Genomic DNA, 20155 nt, shown 5'->3' on the forward strand with positions numbered 1-20155 from the left:
ATCTCACAGTTAACAACCTATCTTGCTCCATGAAGTTGGCTATAGTTAAGTAATTTATCAGGAGTTTTCTGTAAGACTGGAGCATAGAATAGCTGTGTGAAGTTCTAAATAAAGTGTTAAGATAGAATTTTGTGATGAAGAAGATTAAGTAACAAATGAGTACTTTTGCCTAGAAGACAAAAGGATGAAGTCTTCATTCTAGGATGGTACAACAGTGATCTTGCCCAAAGGTGGCATCTCCTAGAATTATCTAATTATCTGATCTCTTTGGCCATTAACAATATCACAGCATTTCTGACCATCATTTGAGCTGGACTTTGGGGACAGTGTGGTACTAATGGGAAGAGTGATGCTTTGATGTTGGCTTGCATCTGGGCACCTCCTCTTTTCATCTGTGAGACCTTGGGTAGAAAAGATAATTTCAGAGAGTCTTGGGTTCGCCACATCAAAAATGGGGATGATTTTCACCTCATAGCTTTGTTTTAAGAGTTAAGTGCGATATGTAAAGGTGCCCAGGGCAATGTTTGGCAAAGAAGAGATGTCCAATGAATATTAGTTCCTCTCTCTAGTTCCAAGGGTTAAGATTTGGGGATAACATTATTGAAATATCCTTGACAGATCCCTGAAGTTCTAGTGACTGTCTATGTTAGTATGTGCTTTAACATTATGTTGAGGTGCACGTGGGATTTGTTGACTTGCCATGTTTACGTTGGCATACCTGAAAAAATGACCACTATCAATTCACTTTGTTTGGAGACATGGACTGGTATAACAACAGCCTCTACTACAGCGACATGAAAGGTGATGTTTACGTGTGGCTGCTGAACGGGATGGATGTCTCAGAGAATTACCACATACCCAACATTGCAGGAGCCGGGGCTTTAGCTTTCGAATGGCTGGGCCACTTTCTCTACTGGGCTGGAAAAACATACGTGGTAAGTGAAAGCCTGGCATTCTGGGGGCTCTTGAACAATGCTCACCCACTTCAGTGACCTGAACATCATTTTCATGATTTTTTTCATACCTGGGTACCACTTATGCTATTAGTTATTTAATATTTGTCTCTAAACCTACTCACTTTTCAATTAAAATGGATTTACGCTTACAGGAAATTTTATATCAGTATTTGGTATATGAGTTACCTGTTTCTGATGATATCTTAAAATAAATCTATTAAAATGTTCACTAGTGGGGTTACTGTCTTGGAGGAAGATGGCCCACTCCAAAGGCATGATTCAAAGAAGCTAAATGAGGGGACTGTTTTCAAAGGTGTGGACAGAGCTAGGAAAAGCAAGCAAAGGGTGGTGAAACATGCCCTGGGCTAGCAAGTGTGGGAGGATGTTACCACCTCCAGGCATAGAGAGTAAGGGGAAGAAGGGAAAGAAGCTGGTGAGGGCTGTAGCTTTAGGAGGGCTGCTGACAGGAAAACCAGCCACTGTCAAAATGTATGGTCTGGCAAGGAGCAAAACGGAGGTATATCCCTCTTTCCTTTGGCCTCTGCTCTTCTGCCAATGCTTCCATTGGCTGAACCTCTCTGGAAGCCAGAGAATGAGGGAGCTAAGTTGGTGCAGTCCATCCACGCTAGGCTCGAGGGGCACCGGGTAGGGTGGAGAGGGCAGAAAGTAGACCTGGGGCAAGATGGAGACATCCTGCCCATTGTCCAGTGGCACACGTTGAAGGAAAGGATGGCTGATGATGAGAATACTGGCCTGACGGGTCAAGAAATACAGTACAGAAGTCATTTTCTAATCAGGATGGCAGTTGTCCATTCATTTATACATTTGTTATCTGTTACCAATGTGTTTAGAGCCTTGAGAATGGGCCTAGTAGAGAATATGAAGTAGATTGCAGACAAGTCTCCACTCTTAAAATAAATATATATATCTCAGCTTTATGAGATATAATTCACATGCCATAAAATTCACCCTTTGATTGTGTTAAGTGCAGTGGTTTTTAGTATGTTCAGTGTTGTTCAACCATCACCACTAGCCCCTGCTCTTTTAAAGAGATAAAAATATATTCACAAATTAATAGAAAAGCATTCAGAGCAGTGTATTTAGAAGCAAAGCAATATAGTATAGTCTGAATTCAAAAGTGCCAATGACTTGTAGGCAGAATGGAGCTGAGTGGGGTTAGAGAATGCTCTCTAAAATGGGTTAGTTTGAAAATAGTTTTGAAGGAGGAAGTGGAAGAGTATAAAAACTAGTTTCAAATATTTGCTCTGTCTCTTATAAAACTGTGTAACTCCGTGAACAATGACTTAACTTCTCTGACCCCAGTTTACTTGGGAAAAAGTAGGAAATAGAAATCCTTTATAGGCTTAATGTGAGGGTTACAAGAGCTAATATTTCGAAGATTAAAAAAAGAAGTACAGAGGGGTGGGTATAGCTCAGTGGTCGAGCACATGCTTAGCATGCACGAGGTCCTGGGTTTGATCGCTAATACCTTCATTAAAAAAAAGAAAAACCTCAACAAAACAAAACCAAACGAAACCAGAAAAAAAAAAAAAAAAGAAAGAAAAGAAAACCAAAAACTGCAACAAGCTTGTGAATAAAACAGAAAATCACTAACATTAAAAAAAAAAGTACAGTGCTTGGTACGTGATGGAATTCCATAATGGTAGTAATTAATATTAGGGAGATAAACTGGTAGACAGGAAGCAAGGAGAGACATCACCATTTATCGGGAGCCTACCTCTTCTTTGGGAGTCTAATCAAATACGTATCTAGCAGTGTGTTGATTGACTGAATGTATGATTACCAAGTATTTTAACTCAAAATAAATTTATCTCCATTCTCTTTAGAGATATGAAAAGGAATAAGCTTCCTTATAACCTGTAACTTTCTTATAACTGTTTGTGATGTTTCCAAGACTAGGCACATAGGGCCAATCAATATTTGTGGTTGAACAATTGAATAGACAAAGGCAGTGATTTACTAACAATTGCAATAAACTACTCAGAAATAATGATGCCATTTGAAAATCATCAACTGACTTATGATTATGTTTTATAGATACAAAGGCAGTCTGTGTTGACAGGACACACAGACATTGTGACCCATGTGAAATTGTTGGTGAATGACATGGTGGTGGATTCCGTTGGTGGATATCTCTACTGGACCACACTATATTCAGTCGAAAGCACCAGGCTAAATGGGGAAAGTTCCCTTACACTACAGGTGCAGCCATGGTTTTCTGGGAAAAAGGTGACAAATGAAAAATAAGATCTGATCACTTAATAATACTAAACAGTGCTATTGTATAGGTATAATACTGTTCCTGCTTATGGTGAATAGTTACGGTAGAATCTGAAAGGAAGTACTGTTATGGTAAGATCTTGGTACAACCAAGATTTCTCTAAGTCTTACTTGATTGTTGAAATTGATAAAATATATTAAAATATACTACAGAGAGTTTTATAGTCCGCTTTACTTTGAATGGACTCACTCTTTAAGAGCATTTTAACCTCTGTCTGCTTTTACAGTCTTCAGGAATTCTACTGGATATTTTAGAGCTTCCTGTTGGGAGACGATTAGGTGTTTTATTCTTTTCTTTTCTTTTTTTTCCCTTCAGCTAAGACAGCAGAAGAGATGGTTTATTGTACATGTGTTACATTCAGCCACAACTGAGAACAGAACTAGTCCAGAATATTACAGGTCCAGGGCAAAGGACCAAAAGGGCCCGTTTTGATAGGAGCAAGATGGGTCTCTTAAAGGTGGTCAAGGTGATCAGAATGGCAGTAGATGTTCCAGATCCACTGAGACAAGTTCTAGACAGTAGACATGCAGTCCAACAGTATCTAACAGCGTCCCTGGCCTCTGGCTTTCCTTGCTTCTGCTCCTGTGGCTTCCATGGGTGTACAAGTTCACTTGGACCTCTGCCTCATCTTTCTTCTTTTGTGCTTCAGCCTGAGCATTCGCTTCTTCCTCCACTTCGCTCTCATGGCGAGGAGACTTCTCAGAAGATGGCGCTAAGGCCGAGAGTGGTGTTTTATTATTTTCAATCAATTTTTGGTACTGACTGCTTTAAAAACTGTGGGACTTCTAGGAAAATTATTTGACTTCTCTGTGTCTGTTTCCTTTTCTGAAAAATGGGAATATTAACAATTGTCCTACCACTTAGAGTTGTTGTGAAGATTAAAGGGGACAATTCTTGGGAAGTAGTGAGGATAGTTCCACGCACATGGTAACCATCACTCAATTGTTAAGCTCGTATTTTTAAAATTCAATCTAACAATACACTGTTATAGAAATGTTTCTTAAACAAATGTTATTTTTACTTCCTCATCATCTAGAAGCAATAACTATTTTTCTTGATCCCTTTAAGCTTCCTTCTAGCTAGCCATATACATTTCTGAATTTTGTCTTTTCTGATTGTCATAATAATATATCTACTGTAGAAAATACAGAACTTACAGAAAAGCATGAAGAAGAAAGAAATATTCATACTATTTCTACCTAGGATATTTCTTAAAATTTTCTTAGTTTTTAGCCTTTTTTGCTGCCAATGGAGATAAAATATGCTTAACACAAATACACCAACAAATTGTTGAGTCACTTGATTCTCAGTTCCAAAGAATATATCAGTTATAATTCCTAAGGTTTGCATATACAGATTATAACACAGATATTTAAAAGAAGTAGAAATTTACACACCATATCCAGAGATTAATCATCCTTGTCAAGTAATGGAAACAACCCTTAACTCTATTTTGGGGCTACTTGAGTCTGAATACAAAGTTAGTATTTGTTATATCTCAATAATAAATGTTAGGGGAAAAAACTTTTATTTTTGTCGAAGCATATTAAGGATAACAGTACCTCAGGAGGAACTTTCTATCCATCCCTGAGGCTTTTGTTTGCAATCTCTCCGCAGTCACTATCTGGTTGTTGGAGGTATTTCTACTCAGGACCGCTCTGGAGTGGCCCTGGGGACTTTTCTGTAAATGAATGAATCATTAAATTTCTCAGCATGTTTGGAGAAATACACTTTTCTTTAAAATCCCACTCCAAATCCTCTCACAGGCTGGCTGGTGGTGTTGGTGCTTGTGCAAATCTGGGCTCTGGTTCCGTGGTTTGATGTCTTATTTATCTGCCTCTATTGATGCTCGTGGGTGTTCTGAAGAAATATGATTTGCTCTGAGCAAAGCTCTCCATCTCACTGTCGTTCCTTTATGTGTTACTCACAGTTTTATCATGAAGTCATAAGATACTTTGCAATATACAGGTATAATAAAATAGATAGCCAATTATTTATAGAAAGACTAATTTGTGTGATGAAATGAGATGATCATCTAAAGTGAAAAGATACTTTTTGCCACATCTGATGTGTTGGGCTCACAGTATGTAGTGCATTTTACCACAGGGTTAAACTTCAAGGTTTTAGTTTTCATCAAAGGGATTATTTCCAAGGTATACATATTACTAGATATAACAATGATTACCAAAGATTTATGGAACACCTCCTGACACTTTTAAAATATGGATCAAAATGGCTGGTGTAAAGAAATGGGGTAACGATCCAACACCTGAATTTGACCTATAGCTTGAATAGTCCGTTGTATTTGAGCAAAGGGAGTTGTAGAATCGCCTTTTTAAGAGATAAACTGGAGTTAATCTGTAATTTAGAACTCTAGTGCATCTCATTATAGACAATCAAACAGTATTAACCTGGTTTAACTTTAACTAAAAAAATAAATAAATCTCTTTCTGCCTGAAGCAAGGACCTGACTCAACTCCCCAAAGGCTAGTGATTGCTAGAATAGTCTTTTACCTTTTGAGAAGGGAATAGGTTGAGTTTTCTTGAAGATGGAAGGCTGTGATTTATTTGATACCTGAAGCTACTTGCAGCCATGTGCCTTGAGATTATTTGTAGCAAGCCTTGGGTAACCTGTTAGCAAGTATTTTTAGTTCTTGGATACTTTATTGTATTCTTTTTACATTTTTCATTGGTTCATTGTTTTCATTTATATGCTACTGTATCTTGCCAAAGATACAGTCATCAACTTTAATCCTATCTGATACCTCTCAGCTCTAGGTCTGCTATAGAAAGACTCCTCTCTCCGAGGTCAGGTTCCTGGTAATCTCAGCTTAATTGAAAAATACTTATAAAGCCAAAGAAAGCAAAAAAACAAAAACAAAAGCAAAACTCTTGGATTGTCACTTCTATTTCATACACTCTATTTCATAGGAGAAACAGTCTTTCCTCAGGCCTTACCTAGACAACTGGACCTAAAATTAAGACATAGATTGTAACAAGAAGACGAAAGAGTAGTAAGAACTGGTTTTCAGATGTCAGCTAGAAATGGGACTTTATATATACATGGCTCTATTCAATTATAATCACATAAAAAATCTTGCCTGTATTATATTTTAGAAATATGTCAGGATGTTTTTGGTTGTAATTAACAGAAAATACGACTTTAACCAAGTTGGTTCTCAAACTTGGTGACACTTTGGAATTATCTGGGGAATTTGAAGACATACTGGAGACTGGGTACCATCTCCAGAGAGCAAAATGTAATAGGATGCAGACTGGGAAATGAGATGTTTGAAGAACTCCACAGGTGATTCTAATGTGCAGCAATGTTTGAGAACAACTGATTTAAACAACGATCAAATTCACTGGCTCATGTGGCTGAAGAATTCAAAGTTATGGCTAGCTTTAGGCAGGGCTTAGCACAGTGGCTCCAAGTGTGGTTGAGAATTTGTATTTGTAACAAGTTTCCAGGTGATACTGATGCTGCTGGTCCAGAGAACTACTAGAGCTAAGTATACAGAAGTGAATAGCAGTTCCTGCCATTTGAGGATTTTTAGGAAATGAGTGCTTATACTCAAATTATATAGCAGTAGGCATACTCATATAATATTCATATTCAGTGAAAGGTAAAAATCACTAAGTTTATTATTCCAAAAAGGATGTTAAAGGGAAATTTGTAGCGTAAGTGTGAGTTATTCACAAAGGTATCATGTATTTGATTCATTTTCTTATCTTATCTTCTATTTAGGTAATTGCTCTAACTTTAGACCTTAGCGATGGGCTCCTGTATTGGTTGGTTCAAGACAGTCAATGTATTCACCTGTACACAGCTGTTCTTCGGGGTCAGAGGTAAGTAATATTAAAGGCAGTTGGCTGAGAATAGGCAACTAACTTGCCCCTTGGTTATAACCGATAGTGCATGAGGATTCATTTATACTTCCAATAAACATTTACTAATTATCCACTGTGTTGCAGGCATTGTGCTTGTAAGGACAGATAGGTTTGAAAGCAACTAATTACTGTAGACTATGGTGAGTACTGTGAGCGGGTATAAAGCGAGTCCAGTGGAGGCACCGAGGAGAATGTTCCTCAAGAGCCCAGGAAGTGGGTGGATGGGTTTTTCTGCTTCTTAACATAGTCTTCAACTATGGTTATAGATTTGCCTGTGGTCCTCTTTAGTTGATGTATCTGTGTGCTTTGTATTTAGTATTGTTATCCATAGACTTGATTATATTTCCTTTTATCACTATAAAATATCCCCACTTATCTAGGGTAATACTCTTCATCTTAAAGACTACTTTGTCTGATATTAGGATAGCCACAGCCACACTTATGCTTAGTGTTTGCACAGTACATTTATTTCTATCTCTTTACTTTCAATCAATTTTTGTCTTTATATTTAAAGTGTGTTTACTATAAACTGCATATAGGATTTTGCTTTCTTATGCAGTCTGACAATTTCTGCCTTTTCATTGAGGTGTTAAGTTCCTCTACACTTAATATAATTATTGATATGTTTGGATTTAAGTCTGCCATCTTGATGTTTGACTTCCAGTTGTCTCATCAGCTCTTTGTTCCTTTGTTCCACTTCTTTGCATTTTTGAGGGTGAATAAAGCACTTTTTTGTATTCTACTTTATCTCCTCTCATGACATTTTAATTATGTTTATTTATACTTTTCTTTAGGTTGCTTTGGAGAGTAAAATATGCATTTTTTATATTAAACATCTTCAACTTACCACAGTCAATATTCAAAATATTCTTCACAAAAGATTTTAAAACTTTACGATAATATATTTCCAATTACTACCCTCTACTCTTCGTGTTCTTGTCATATTTTGTTTTACCTACCCTATAAAATCCATAGTTTTTAACTTCAAGGAAACAGTTACATATTTCAAATTAAAATATAGAACATAAAATTATTAGAGAGCAGCAGTTAGAGGAGAATTTAGGGGTCATTTTATTTCATAGATGAGGAAACTGAGATCAGAGATGTGCATAAATTTGCGACTGCCACACAGTAAATTAGAGAGATGATTGGGAAAGGGTTAAAGTAAAACAGAAGGTACTGCTCTGGGGCAGAGATTTCTAATATTGGGTATTGGAGTTCATGGAAGGCTTCAGGTTGAGTATGAATGCTTGGAAATTGAGCATCCATACTTTTCATCAAATTTTTAAGGCTCTAATCTTACAAGGACCAAGAATTCCTGCTTTATGAAGACAATGTCAAGATAACTTTTAGATTAAAAAATACATTTTTTTTGGTTTATAGAAAAGTCTCAATCATAGAAACTATAAAAAAGGAGTACACACACACATATATATATCTATAATGCATACAAGCGTATATACAGCAAGTCTGACCAATCATTTATTTCATAGCAGCTATGCCTTACAGCTCCAGCTAGTTTCCCAATTGTGAACCATAGAAAACTGGTTGTTCCTCTCCCTAGAAATGTGAGGTATCAGCAATCTGATTGTCAAAAGAATCTGTCTGTGAGATATAGACAGTGTTCAAAGAATCCGTATGTTGAAGGATCAGGGCTCGTTCTCCGTGTCTGTACATTCAGGGGACAGGCTAGCTGGCATTGTTTAAGAGCCTAGCTTCTCAAGTGTCCAGAGAATCAATATTATCGGATTTAGGAGATAGAAGAAGTATGTTTCTCCTTTAAAAATGCATTTCATCATCTCAAGGTTAATAATTTTCCTTGTATGCATGCCTGGTGGAGTGCAGCAGATCTTGACAGGGTTACACAAAGGACAGGCACTTTGTGCCCATGTAAGTCTTGCCTTTTTATCACACCAGGAAAAAAAAAAAGAAAAACTGTACATAGAGACAGGAATTCCAGAGCCATCTTACAAGCAGAAATTTTTTTCTAATATATAACCAAAATTCCTTCTTCTGCATTTTAAGTTCCTTATCTTTACTCTAAATCACCATTGTCCAATATAGATAATGTGAACCACATATATAATTGTAAATTTCCTAGTTGCCTCATTAAAAAAGGGTAAAAAGACATAGGTACATTATTGAATTATTTGACATTATTTTTTCATATTAATTCTTGGATAGCTGGAGTGTATTTTACATATACAGCATATCTCAATTTGTACACTAAATTTTCATAGGAAATACTTGATTGTAGTTAGATTTTATAAAATTTACAACTGAAAAATTTTATCCAAAATACTTAAAAATTTTCCAATAAATCATACACATGATTCACAATATATGAATCAAATATTAGTTTTACTTTTTAACCTAAATTAATGAAGATTAAATAATATTAAAAATTCAGTTCCTCAATTGCAGTAGCCACATTTCAAGGGCTCAGGGTCACCTGTAGTTAGTGGCTACCTTATTGGCCAGTGTATTTCTAGCTTATAGTAGAGATGAGATTAGCTGTCTGCTGTCGTTAAGCATATACTGCACTTGACAACTATAATGGAGATGCCTTTCAAACTCCTCTTTCCTCATAGCCATTACCTTTGGCTTATTAAAGAATGAGTCTATTACCAGTACAGCAACATTATCCAACTTGGAGGTTGAAAAGCGTGCATGTGTCATAAAAGTTGAGGCATATTTAGCTATGTCAGGACTGAGTATATTGCTCCAAGGGAGCCTAATCCTCTTCTGTTCCCTCTGCCTAAAATGGTCCCACAAACCCAGATCTCTTGGTTAATTTGTGCTCAGACTGCATGGCTCAGCTTAAACACCGTTTTCTAAGAGAGACTTCCTCTGACCCTATCAGGTCTCCTTGTTAAGGGGACTGTTTTGGGAAATGCTGAACAAACAGCCGTGTGAGGAAGGCTAACATGAATACAGCCCCAGGATCTAGGCTGGGGCAGCTCTGTGGGTGGTCCAGAAGGTCCAGCCTCCTTAGGCCAAGTGCATCCTGCTTGGTGAGTGAGCTTCCCTTCCATGTGGAATTTGGTTTTATATTATCTCACCAAGGAGACTGGAAAGTTCTAATGAGAAGTCAAAACAACAAAGTGCAAAATTAGACAAGTGGGTGAAAGTCCAAAAGGCAAACCGGATCTTGCTTTTACAACTGACTAGGGATGAACAAAGTTTTTTGTGTTTTTTTTTTTTTTTTTTTTTTTTTTTTTTTTAACAAGAAAAAGGACTATGGGAATAGCACTGGTGAGTGGATTTTTTCTTTATAAGTTTCACAACTCCCGGCCATGGTCCTTTGAGATAGTTTCAGTTTTCTCAAGGAGGTCTTATGAAACTCTCAAAACAAAACTTTTTATTTTCATTTTAAGTGCCATACTTCATACTTTTCCAAAGAGGACAATGTCAACACTTTAACAAGATTTAGAGATACCATTTTTAAAATAGTCAAATCACCACTCCAAAAGGTTGAGAATCACTGAGATCGTTTCTATTGAGTCCTAGGCAACTGGAGTAATTTTAGAAACAACCAAGCAGATTTTTAAAGTAAAAGCTATTGTAGAACTCCTCGCCATTGAGAAAAAACTTTAAAAGCAATTTCAACAATAGTCTGTTTTCCTGAATTCCCTGGTCTGAAAAGAAGCATCTTGATGGAGCTATGGGTGTTGATAAGTATCATTGAAGCAACGGACAGCTGTGAACAGTACAAAGTGAAGGACCAAACAGCCTAGAATAATGAATGGCAAGTAGATAAGATGACTAACCAAGAACAGGAGGGAGGGGTGCCACAGTGAGGAAAAATAAATCACTAGGTTGTGCCTTTGATACAGCGTGTTACCAAAAGTCACAAGTATTACTAAAATCTGTGTAACACTCTTGCCATTGCAGTATCACATTCATAAGAAAAGCCCCAGGAAATTTGCTCTAGGTACACTTCATGAAAAATGTAAAAAAAAGCAACTTAATGTGGAACTAAGACTAATGGCAATAATTGTTGCAAAGTATTTTCTCTTTGTTTTCAGACACACACACACACACACAGACATACACACACACACACACACACACACACACACACACACACACACACACACTTCTCTCCAGTCCTTACGTGTACCAGCCCTTGTCCCACTCCAGATACACACGCTAATCGCCGTCGTGTTTTAGCAGCACCGGGGATCCCACCATCACGGAGTTCGCAGCCTGGAGTACTTCCGACATTTCCCAGAACGCGCTGATGTACTACAGCGGCCGGCTCTTCTGGATCAATGGCTTTCGGATTATCACGGCTCAGGAAATAGGTCAGAGAACTAGCGTCTCTGTTTTGGAACCGGCCAAATTTCATCAGTTCACAATTATTCAGACATCCCTCAAGCCTCTGCCAGGTACAGTATTTTATTCCTGTTTGCCCGCTCTCCTCCATACTTTCAGTTAAATAAACGTGTAGGTTGGGATTTGTTCTTAAGACTTCTGTTTTAAGAGGAAAAAGGCTTTAGAAGTTTCTGTTGATTTACCTGCAGCCATTTTACTCTTAACTCAAATTTACAGACTGAAAAAAAGATACTTCGCAGGATATAGGAAAGGAAAAGAAAATTTTGTTTCAGTACTGATTATTAGTAATTTCTATTAATTTTCCATGTATCTGTGAAGATAATAATCCTAAATTCTGTCTCTCTACTCTTTCTTTCATCCTGTAGGGAACTTTTCCTTTACCCCTAAGGTTATCCCAGATTTCATTCCAGAGTCTTCTTTTATGATTGAAGGGAATGCTTCAAGTTTTCAAATCCTCTGGAATGCTCCTCCAGCAGTGGATTGGGGTGTAATTTTCTACAGTGTGGAATTTAGTGCTCCTTCTAAGGTATGGCATTGGTTCTAGTAACTTCCATTTTTCAAACAGACTGTACCATCTGCATCAGCCCTGCCCGTACTGATTTGTACTTTCTTGACTTAGCCAAGCCCACCTCCTTCGTTGTTCCTGTAGCATTTGGTTAAGATTATCCCTGACAGCCAGTCTCTGATTGCTTTGTGGTTAGTGTTAACTATCAGAGTGTTAGATACACTGGTCTATGTGGAATAGCATGGAACTTACCAACATTAGTGTTTCCAAAACTGAAAGTTTTAACTTTACATGTGAACCAAGGTTTGACAATTTTAATTAATTAGGAATAAAAGATTTTATGATTCTCTCCCTAAGAAAATAATGTTTTGTGCTTATATTTTAGTTCCTGGCTAGTGAACAACAGTCTTTACCTGTATTTTCTGTGGAAGGGCTGGAGCCCTATGCCTTATTTAATCTTTCTGTCACTCCTTATACCTACTGGGGAAAGGGCCCCAAAACATCTCTATCACTCCGAGCACCTGAAGCAGGTACAGGGGTTAAAATATCTTTAAAAAAGGAAAAAAAAAAAACCTCACTTTCCATCATCTAGAATGGATAGTTAATAACTTTAAAAAATAACTGTCAGTTTTGTACATGTGTTTAGATTCAATATGCTTTCAATGACTTTTGGAGATTAGGTTAGCACCACTAAAATAAATATGCATAATTGATCCCAAAAGAATATTTCAAAGATTTCTTAAAGACTGTTTCACTTGACTATAATGATATATGTATAATGCAGAAACATGTTTCAGGTAATTTGTGAAATGCTTCATAAGGAAAAAGGGGGTTTCAGAGCAGTTAAAATCTCCTGAAAGGCAGGCTTACTGGCAGATGTTTTCACAGACGGTAACTCAGAATCTTCTGTAGGTGAATAACCAATGTCTAAATTTAATGTTTTTCTTTGAAATATATTTTAAAAAAGGAAAGTACATCTTTACATGTGTCTATCACTTTAAAGCATACAAAGCACATTTCTGTATATTACTCCTTTATTAAACATTTCTTACATCCCTATCGTGTGTCAGAAACGTTATTGTATCATTTCATTTGATCCTCACACACCTCTGATGTAGGTAGGACAGTGTGCCAGTCCTATACTAGATCTGGGGGGGTTTAGTGAGGAATAAGAGAAGGTGCTTTCTCTGCTGGAGCTCATTAAACAGTGGAGAGATAAATGCACCTGCTGCTGAGGATAACAGAAAGAAGACTGTGACAACTGAGTAGCAGTGGCGTAGAGTGAGTAAACGAGACGATGAGACCTCCTCCTCTATCAAGCTGCCTCTCTGCATTCTTAGCAGAAGGCCGTGCACATGGACGGGGATGGCCAGGGAAGGCCTTGGGGGGTGGAAACTTTAGTTGGGCTCTAACAGGTAAAGCAAGAGGAGGTACCCCATGTAAGTACAGTGTAAGAAGGCCTGGGGGCTGGATAATGATGTGCGTGCCGAACATTAAGAAGCAGTGTGATTGGCGTGGCGGAGTGGGAGGGGGCCTTGTGGAGGCATCCTAAGAAGGAAGAAGGATGTCTTGGAGAGAATGACTTGGGAATCAGGCAGAGGAATTTCTCTTAATTAAGAGAGAGAGAGAGAGGAAACTAATCAAAGGACTGGGAGAGGATTAACTACTTGGATTAGCTCTTGAATAAATGGCCACAGCCAGACCATACTCTCAGGTGACTTCCTGCCTCCCAGGAAGGTTCAAGTGGAGAGGGGCTGGATCCTGGATATGCTGTATCTAAACCCCGAACTGGCTAAAGGCTGAACAGAGATACTGTCTTCCTTACTGGTGACTGCCATTTCCACCTCCAGGGTGAGAGTAAATATTGTATTTTATAAGGAGAACCAGCAAGCTTCCATCTATACCAGCCATAGACAAGAAAGATGTGTCTCTGTGGCAGTCAGCAGGATTTAGGCTGGAGGTAAGGAAGATTTCCTGAAATATCAGGATAGGTATCTGAAGAAATCTAAGGAATATTCTCTCCTGAAGATCTATAAGAAGAAGATAGATCTTAATTGACTAGAATGAGAAATATTTATTACTAAGTTGCTCTGCACCCTCATTATGAGCAGTAGAAGTTGACCTCATATTCTCTGTATCTCTGCTTTTCAGTTCCATCAGCACCAGAGAATCCCAGAATATTTGTATTACCAAGTGAAAAATACCACAACAAGAACGAAGTTGTGGTGGAATTTACGTGGAATAAACCTAAGCATGAAAATGGTGTGTTAACAAGATTTGAAATTTTCTATCAAATATCCAAAGAAAGTGACACAAACAAAACATTTGAAGACTGGATTGTTGTCACTGTCACTCCCTCAGTGATGTCTTTTCAACTTCAGGGCATGAGTCCTGGGTACACTGTTGCCTTCCAGGTATGAGAATGAAAATGGGGATACAGTGGTCTTCATAGTGTAAACAGAAGGTTGATTAAAGGACTAGGTTAAGAATTCTGCCATTCTGTTGATACTTTGAGGTAGGCTGTGATCACAGAGGTCAAGTGGGCAGCAGAGGTCCAGAAGGGAGAGGGAACAGCTGGGGTAGAGGACATCTTGACTGTTTTCTTGCTTCCAGATTTGGAACAAATGCTGTTTTTTTGACTCCATCCCTATAGGTCATGTACCACACTAGGTACTTTTATATTCATTAGCTCATTTGATCCTCACACTGTCTGTGAAGGAAGAGCTATGTCCTTGGGTATATCAGTGAGTTGCCAAATCTGCATGGCTGGGAAGTGGCTGCTATGGTCCAGCTTCTAGGGTCCTTTCTACCATATCACGTCAACTGCTGTGAGTCATCTGGAGCCCCCCCCCCCCTGCAGCTACCAAAGGAAATAAAAGCTGAGGGTCTGAAGTAAAAAGCAATGTCATCTACTTTGACATTTTAAATTTAATGACAGCTTTCCACTTATGATAGAAGGCTTGATGATTTTCACATCCTCATTAAATGCCAGGTTGCTGAACAATGTTGTACATATATATGTACATACATAGAGTTGTTTTCCATTTCTTTTGAGGGAATATAATGTTTTGGGGAGTGTTTTAGAGATCTGTAGTTTTGATACTAATCAAAAAAGAAGTACATAAAAGGTGTTAATATACGTTCCTATTTATTAAGAATTATGTGTGTTCCAGTTAAAAAAATATTCTGGTTAAGCGTATTTGCCTTTATGTTTATATAGGTTCAAATCTCAGTCACCACAGAACTTTGCAAAGTGCTATGAATGGACAGACATGAGATTTACTTAACATGGTCCCATGCAAAAGTGAAGACTGCTTGATATATATGTATACACACACCATGATACACACACACACACACACTCTCAAGACACTTAGTAGTTTATAGAATATAGCAAAATAGATTTAATACTAGAAGTATAATAAAAACAATCCAGTGTTTTGTTGATTGAGAGGGCACTTGAGGGTCTATCTTTCAAGGCTATTATGACTGTGGCAAATTTCTTTCAGGCTATTGTACACAGGCAAGGTTTGGAAGTGGAAATAACTATTACACAGTAAAGGACATCTAATAAAACCTGTTTTAAAAAAACTTTGCTGTTAGGATGCAGTGTGGCACAGTGAGGAGAAAAGCATATACATAGAAGACTTGGTTCTTATGGCGGTTTCTCCATGTGTCATTGTGGATGGGTTTTACTTCCTTTAATTATTATCTTTGTCCAGTTTCTACTCTTAGTGGTTGTGAGGATCAAAAGAGATCATGTATGTAAAAGTGGTTTGAAATGCACAATTTATTTTCAAATATAAGGGTTAATTACTATTTTCATTTTATAAATCTCCTTTTTAAAAAGGACAGGAAATTTATTTATTTGAAGCTTCCAGTTGGTGATTTCATGGTAAGTGGAAGTTCACTGTAGTCTATATAGTTTTCTTTCTGTTAAATGTTTGACGTAACCTAATTCTGGAAGTAGCTAAGGATCCTTTTGAGAAATTGAGATCTTTTGCAAGAGAGATTTGTGCCATTATTTTGTACTTTTCTAGACAAAAAATATCTATCAACATGAGTCTGGGACAATATTTTTCCTCTTAGTGATTTATTGCTATATACTTTGATGTAAATAACTGTTTGAAACTATTCTTAATGTATCTCATAACTGTGAGATGAAATAGTCATTTATCAGTCTCAGAACTTAATTATTGTCACTGAGGACACTTTTGAATGCACTCTTTTGTTTTCTTTTCTTTCTTTAGGTTCGAGTCTTCACATCCAAAGGACCTGGCCCATTTTCTGACATAGTAAAGTCCAAAACATCAGGTATTTATTATCTAAAACCTGAGCAAATAACAATTAGTGACCCTCGGTATTCTCAGGGATACCCTAGTGCTATCTCTGAGCTGAAATTAAAGTCAAATAAGGTAATCAGTCTTTATCATCACCAAACATGCTTAAGCAAACCTAAGATTAGAGCACCTGGGCGGTCTCGATTGAGCGGAGTGTAGGGAGAAAAGCCAAAGGAGGCTCATGGATTTCAGAACGGCCTGATACTGAATCAAGGGGTTTTGCTGAAGTTGTTTTTCTGTACGTATTATCTATGGTTTTTTTTTTTTTTTTTTTTTTTGTTTTGTTTTGTTTTTAGAAATCACCCCATTTCCATACCTCATAACTCTTTCTGGCAACAAGATAGCGTTGTTAGATATGGATCAAAATCAAGTTGTGTGGACGTTTTCGGCGGAAGGAGACATCAGTGCCATGGGCTACACGGCCGACGATGCAGTGGGGTACTTTGCGCAAGGAGACGCACTCTTCCGTCTGAGCATGCACGATCGGTCCAGCTCAGAGGTGTTTTCCTACGTAATTCTTTTGAAAGGAAGGAAGTGGAGCATTTGTGGATAACACCATGCTGTAATTAAAACGACTGGCCAGCGGTTAAGCCATTAAGATTATAACTGTGAACGGGACGGATGTTGTATAATGATTTAGTCACAAATGAATTCAGGTTAGGTTTTGGACAAATGTGGTCAGGCTTAATTTAGCAGTTATTGGGTTTAAGGCACTGTGCTACCTGAGATAGAGGTTAAAAAAAAAAAGTCACAGTTCTTGAATAAACACAGTCTAGTATTAGTCTAACACTAGGAAGACAGTATTGCTTTGTGATTAAGAGGGAGCGCTTTGAAATCTGACAACCTAGATCTGTGCCCGTCGGTAACTTACTTAACCACTATGGTTGTGTAGTCCCTCATCATAGGGTGAAGATTAATGAGATAACCATGTAAGGCACTCAGGACAATGCCTGGCATGTGGCAGGCATTCACCGAACGTTAGCTAGTGGAGAAGACAGGCAGAAGACAGTACAAGGGCCATGCTAAGGGCAGGATGCAGTGGAATCACAGAGAATGGATGCTTAGTCCAGGTACGGTGGTGGTGGTAGAGGTAGAATGGAAAGACATCTTGGGTACAAAGATGATGAACCAGGTGAAGGTGGGGAAAAGCTGAGGGAGCGGCAACTGCAAAATCAGGGAAGCAAGAGAGCCATAGCCTCTTCAGGAAGCTATAAATAGAAGGATCTTGGAATGGAGTGGAGGTGAGGGCAGGGTGAAGGGCAGCTGGTAAACCTGGAGAGTTGAGCAGGAGCCTTAAACTAACGGACTTTTTTTTTTTTTTTTGTGCTAAGGAGTTGACTGTCAATTAACTGATCAAGTTACGTTTTAGAAAGACCTCTCTGTTAGCAATGTGAATGATGATTTAGAGAAGGTTGCATCTGAGACAAGTAGGAGGCTGTCACAGAAATCCAAGCAGGAGATGTTGGGCAGGAAGTAAGAGGGAGCGAGGTGAGAGAGGAGAGGACAAATTGGGGAGGTATTTAAAATGGGACTAATTCTCTATGGGTAGTAATGGGAGAAAGATGTCAAGGGTGAACCACAGTTGTCAGGATTGCTCCTGGAGTGTGTTGAAAATCCGTAACAATATAAAATGCAGGAGAAAAAGGGATTTGGGGGGTGTGGTGATGAATTCTGTTTTCTGGGATCATTCAAGTGGAGATACTCAGTAGGCAGTTTGATATTTGAATCAGTAACACAATGAGGGATCTTGCCTGAAGATGTGGATTTGTAACACTGGTCTACAGATTACAGCTGAAGCCATGGTTGTTGAAATTAACTAGGGGAAAATATACAGTGTGAGAAGAGGACCAGTGTTACAAAGGCACACAATCAAGAGTTGTTGAGGTTTTGGATTATGAAAGAGAATTGCGGTAAATAAGTAATATGGTTGATTACAAAAAGAGCCCTCAAAGTTGAAGAAAATGACCAATATCTTCTTGATTGTGTTTTCTGCCTGTTGTTAAGATTTTCCGGGATGCACTGGTTTTTGATATCACAATGATTACAGTTGACTGGCTTTCAAGGCATCTCTACTTTGTGCTGAAAGGATTGCACAATGGAATGCAAATATTTGATCTTGATCTTGAAAACAAGGTGAAATATCCCAGGAAACTGAAAATTTGTAACAGAAATTCAACAATAATCTCTTTTTCTGTGTATCCCTGTTTAAGGTACGTGAAGTGTGAGTGTCTGTAATGTAGTATCTCTGGTTTACTATCAGAAGTCAATGATGGCACAGTAGGATGCTTCATGTCCTTGATTCACTACGTTAACATAGTAATTCTATGTATAAATGATGAGCCCACAACCACCAATATGTAAAATTATTCCACACAGGCAATTCGACTAACCTAAAATTAGGTTAATTACCAGCAGGAAACCACAGTTTATTTTTATACTGGTAAATTTAATAATATCCTCAGTTGGTAAGGACAAGAAGGGGTCTGAGATAGTAGCAGGAATGAGCAGGAGATAGACAGGTAGCATGTCTTACACGGCAAATGCTGTTCTGGGCTCATTCATCTTTAATTGATGTCCTCATGAGATGAATTTTAAGGTCTCTACCCAGCAACTGAACAGGAGTTCCTCAGGCTGGAAAGATATATTTTGTTTGTGACATAAGCATGATTATAGTCTATTTTGAAACTAGATTGGTAACTAGTTTAGAAGCAGAAACAAACTTGAGAGGAAGAGAATGGAGATGGTGTTGATAAAAAGTATGCAAATGAATTTCACATTTACAACCTTTAATGAGCCATTTAATACACTGCCTAGGTCATTATAGTCCACGGCTTTCGTTGGAAACACATTTACTGAGAAATCATTGGAAAAGGCTACAAACTAGACTTCTTGTGACCTCTTCCATCTCAGAGGGTTATTGAACACTAGGACATGTTCTCTCCAAAGGTGACATTTGTCCCCACCATCATTAGAAATGATTGATCTTCATTAGGAACTGATATTTGCAATATGTTTTACTCAGTAAGTTGGAGGGTCTTTTTTATCCCCTACAGTCGCCTGTATTGGACAGAAGTTTCCAATTTTGGATCTCAGATGTTCTATTACAGTATTATAAACCAGACCTTGCACCAAATTCTGCAACCCACAGCCATAAACCATCCAACTGGAAGGAGCCAATGTTCCTGCAATGTGACTGAATTGGAGTTAAGTGGAGCAATGACTATTGACACCTCTGACTTGAAGAAGCCACAGATATACTTTGTCAAAGGGCAAGAGATCTGGGCCACGGATCTGGAAGGATGTCAGTGCTGGCAAGTTACCATGATGCCTGCTCTGCTTGGTAAGACACTCATGTGTGCCTGTAGATCTTCACAAGTAGTGGCAGCAGTCCCTATCCTATTACTCCTCCTGTGTTCAGAAGAATGTATACATGGTATTTGCTCTGGACTGTGCCAAGTGGTTTTGTAGAATTCAAACGGTTTTCAGACAAATTGTACATAGGTAGTAACATAGTTTTCTGGATCTGTGGGGGGCTTTTCTGTTGTTATTTTATAACTAAGAGTAGAGTTGCAATTTGTTGAGCTCAACTATGTATTGTAAGCAGGTTACTAAGCATTATCTTATTTACTCTTCAAAACACCTCAGTGAAGCAGATACTAGTATCTTCATTTTACAGATGAGGAAATGAGGATGAGAAAAACCTGTCCAAAGGGCCACAATTAATAGAGGAGCTGGTGTTGGAAACTAGGCCTAACTACAACATCCACGATCTTACTTTCAGTGCTGTCCTTACATTCTGATGATCTTATTGTCTCCACATTCA

At 38.1% G+C, this 20155-nt stretch overlaps 1 protein-coding gene across 2 annotated transcripts in view; it reads left to right on the forward strand.

Annotated features, from left to right (window-relative positions):
* The window catches only part of ROS1 (ROS proto-oncogene 1, receptor tyrosine kinase), a 106614-nt gene that overhangs the window by 37082 nt on the left and 49377 nt on the right, over positions 1–20155 (forward strand). Inside the window, exons 16-27 of one of the 2 annotated variants that reach the window (XM_064486745.1) lie at positions 757–935; positions 3015–3206; positions 7007–7107; positions 11323–11540; positions 11853–12013; positions 12378–12522; positions 14144–14406; positions 16243–16306; positions 16629–16831; positions 18337–18542; positions 19386–19672; positions 19934–19936. In XM_064486745.1, the coding sequence (XP_064342815.1) occupies positions 757–935; positions 3015–3206; positions 7007–7107; positions 11323–11540; positions 11853–12013; positions 12378–12522; positions 14144–14406; positions 16243–16306; positions 16629–16831; positions 18337–18542; positions 19386–19672; positions 19934–19936 (2022 nt within the window). The remainder of the gene's footprint in view (positions 1–756; positions 936–3014; positions 3207–7006; positions 7108–11322; positions 11541–11852; positions 12014–12377; positions 12523–14143; positions 14407–16242; positions 16307–16628; positions 16832–18336; positions 18543–19385; positions 19673–19933; positions 19937–20155) is intronic. The other variant, XM_064486744.1, reaches the window with a different exon arrangement.

The sequence above is a fragment of the Camelus dromedarius genome, chromosome 6 (assembly GCF_036321535.1).
Source record: "Camelus dromedarius isolate mCamDro1 chromosome 6, mCamDro1.pat, whole genome shotgun sequence".
In the NCBI taxonomy this organism is placed as follows: Eukaryota; Metazoa; Chordata; class Mammalia; order Artiodactyla; family Camelidae; genus Camelus; species Camelus dromedarius.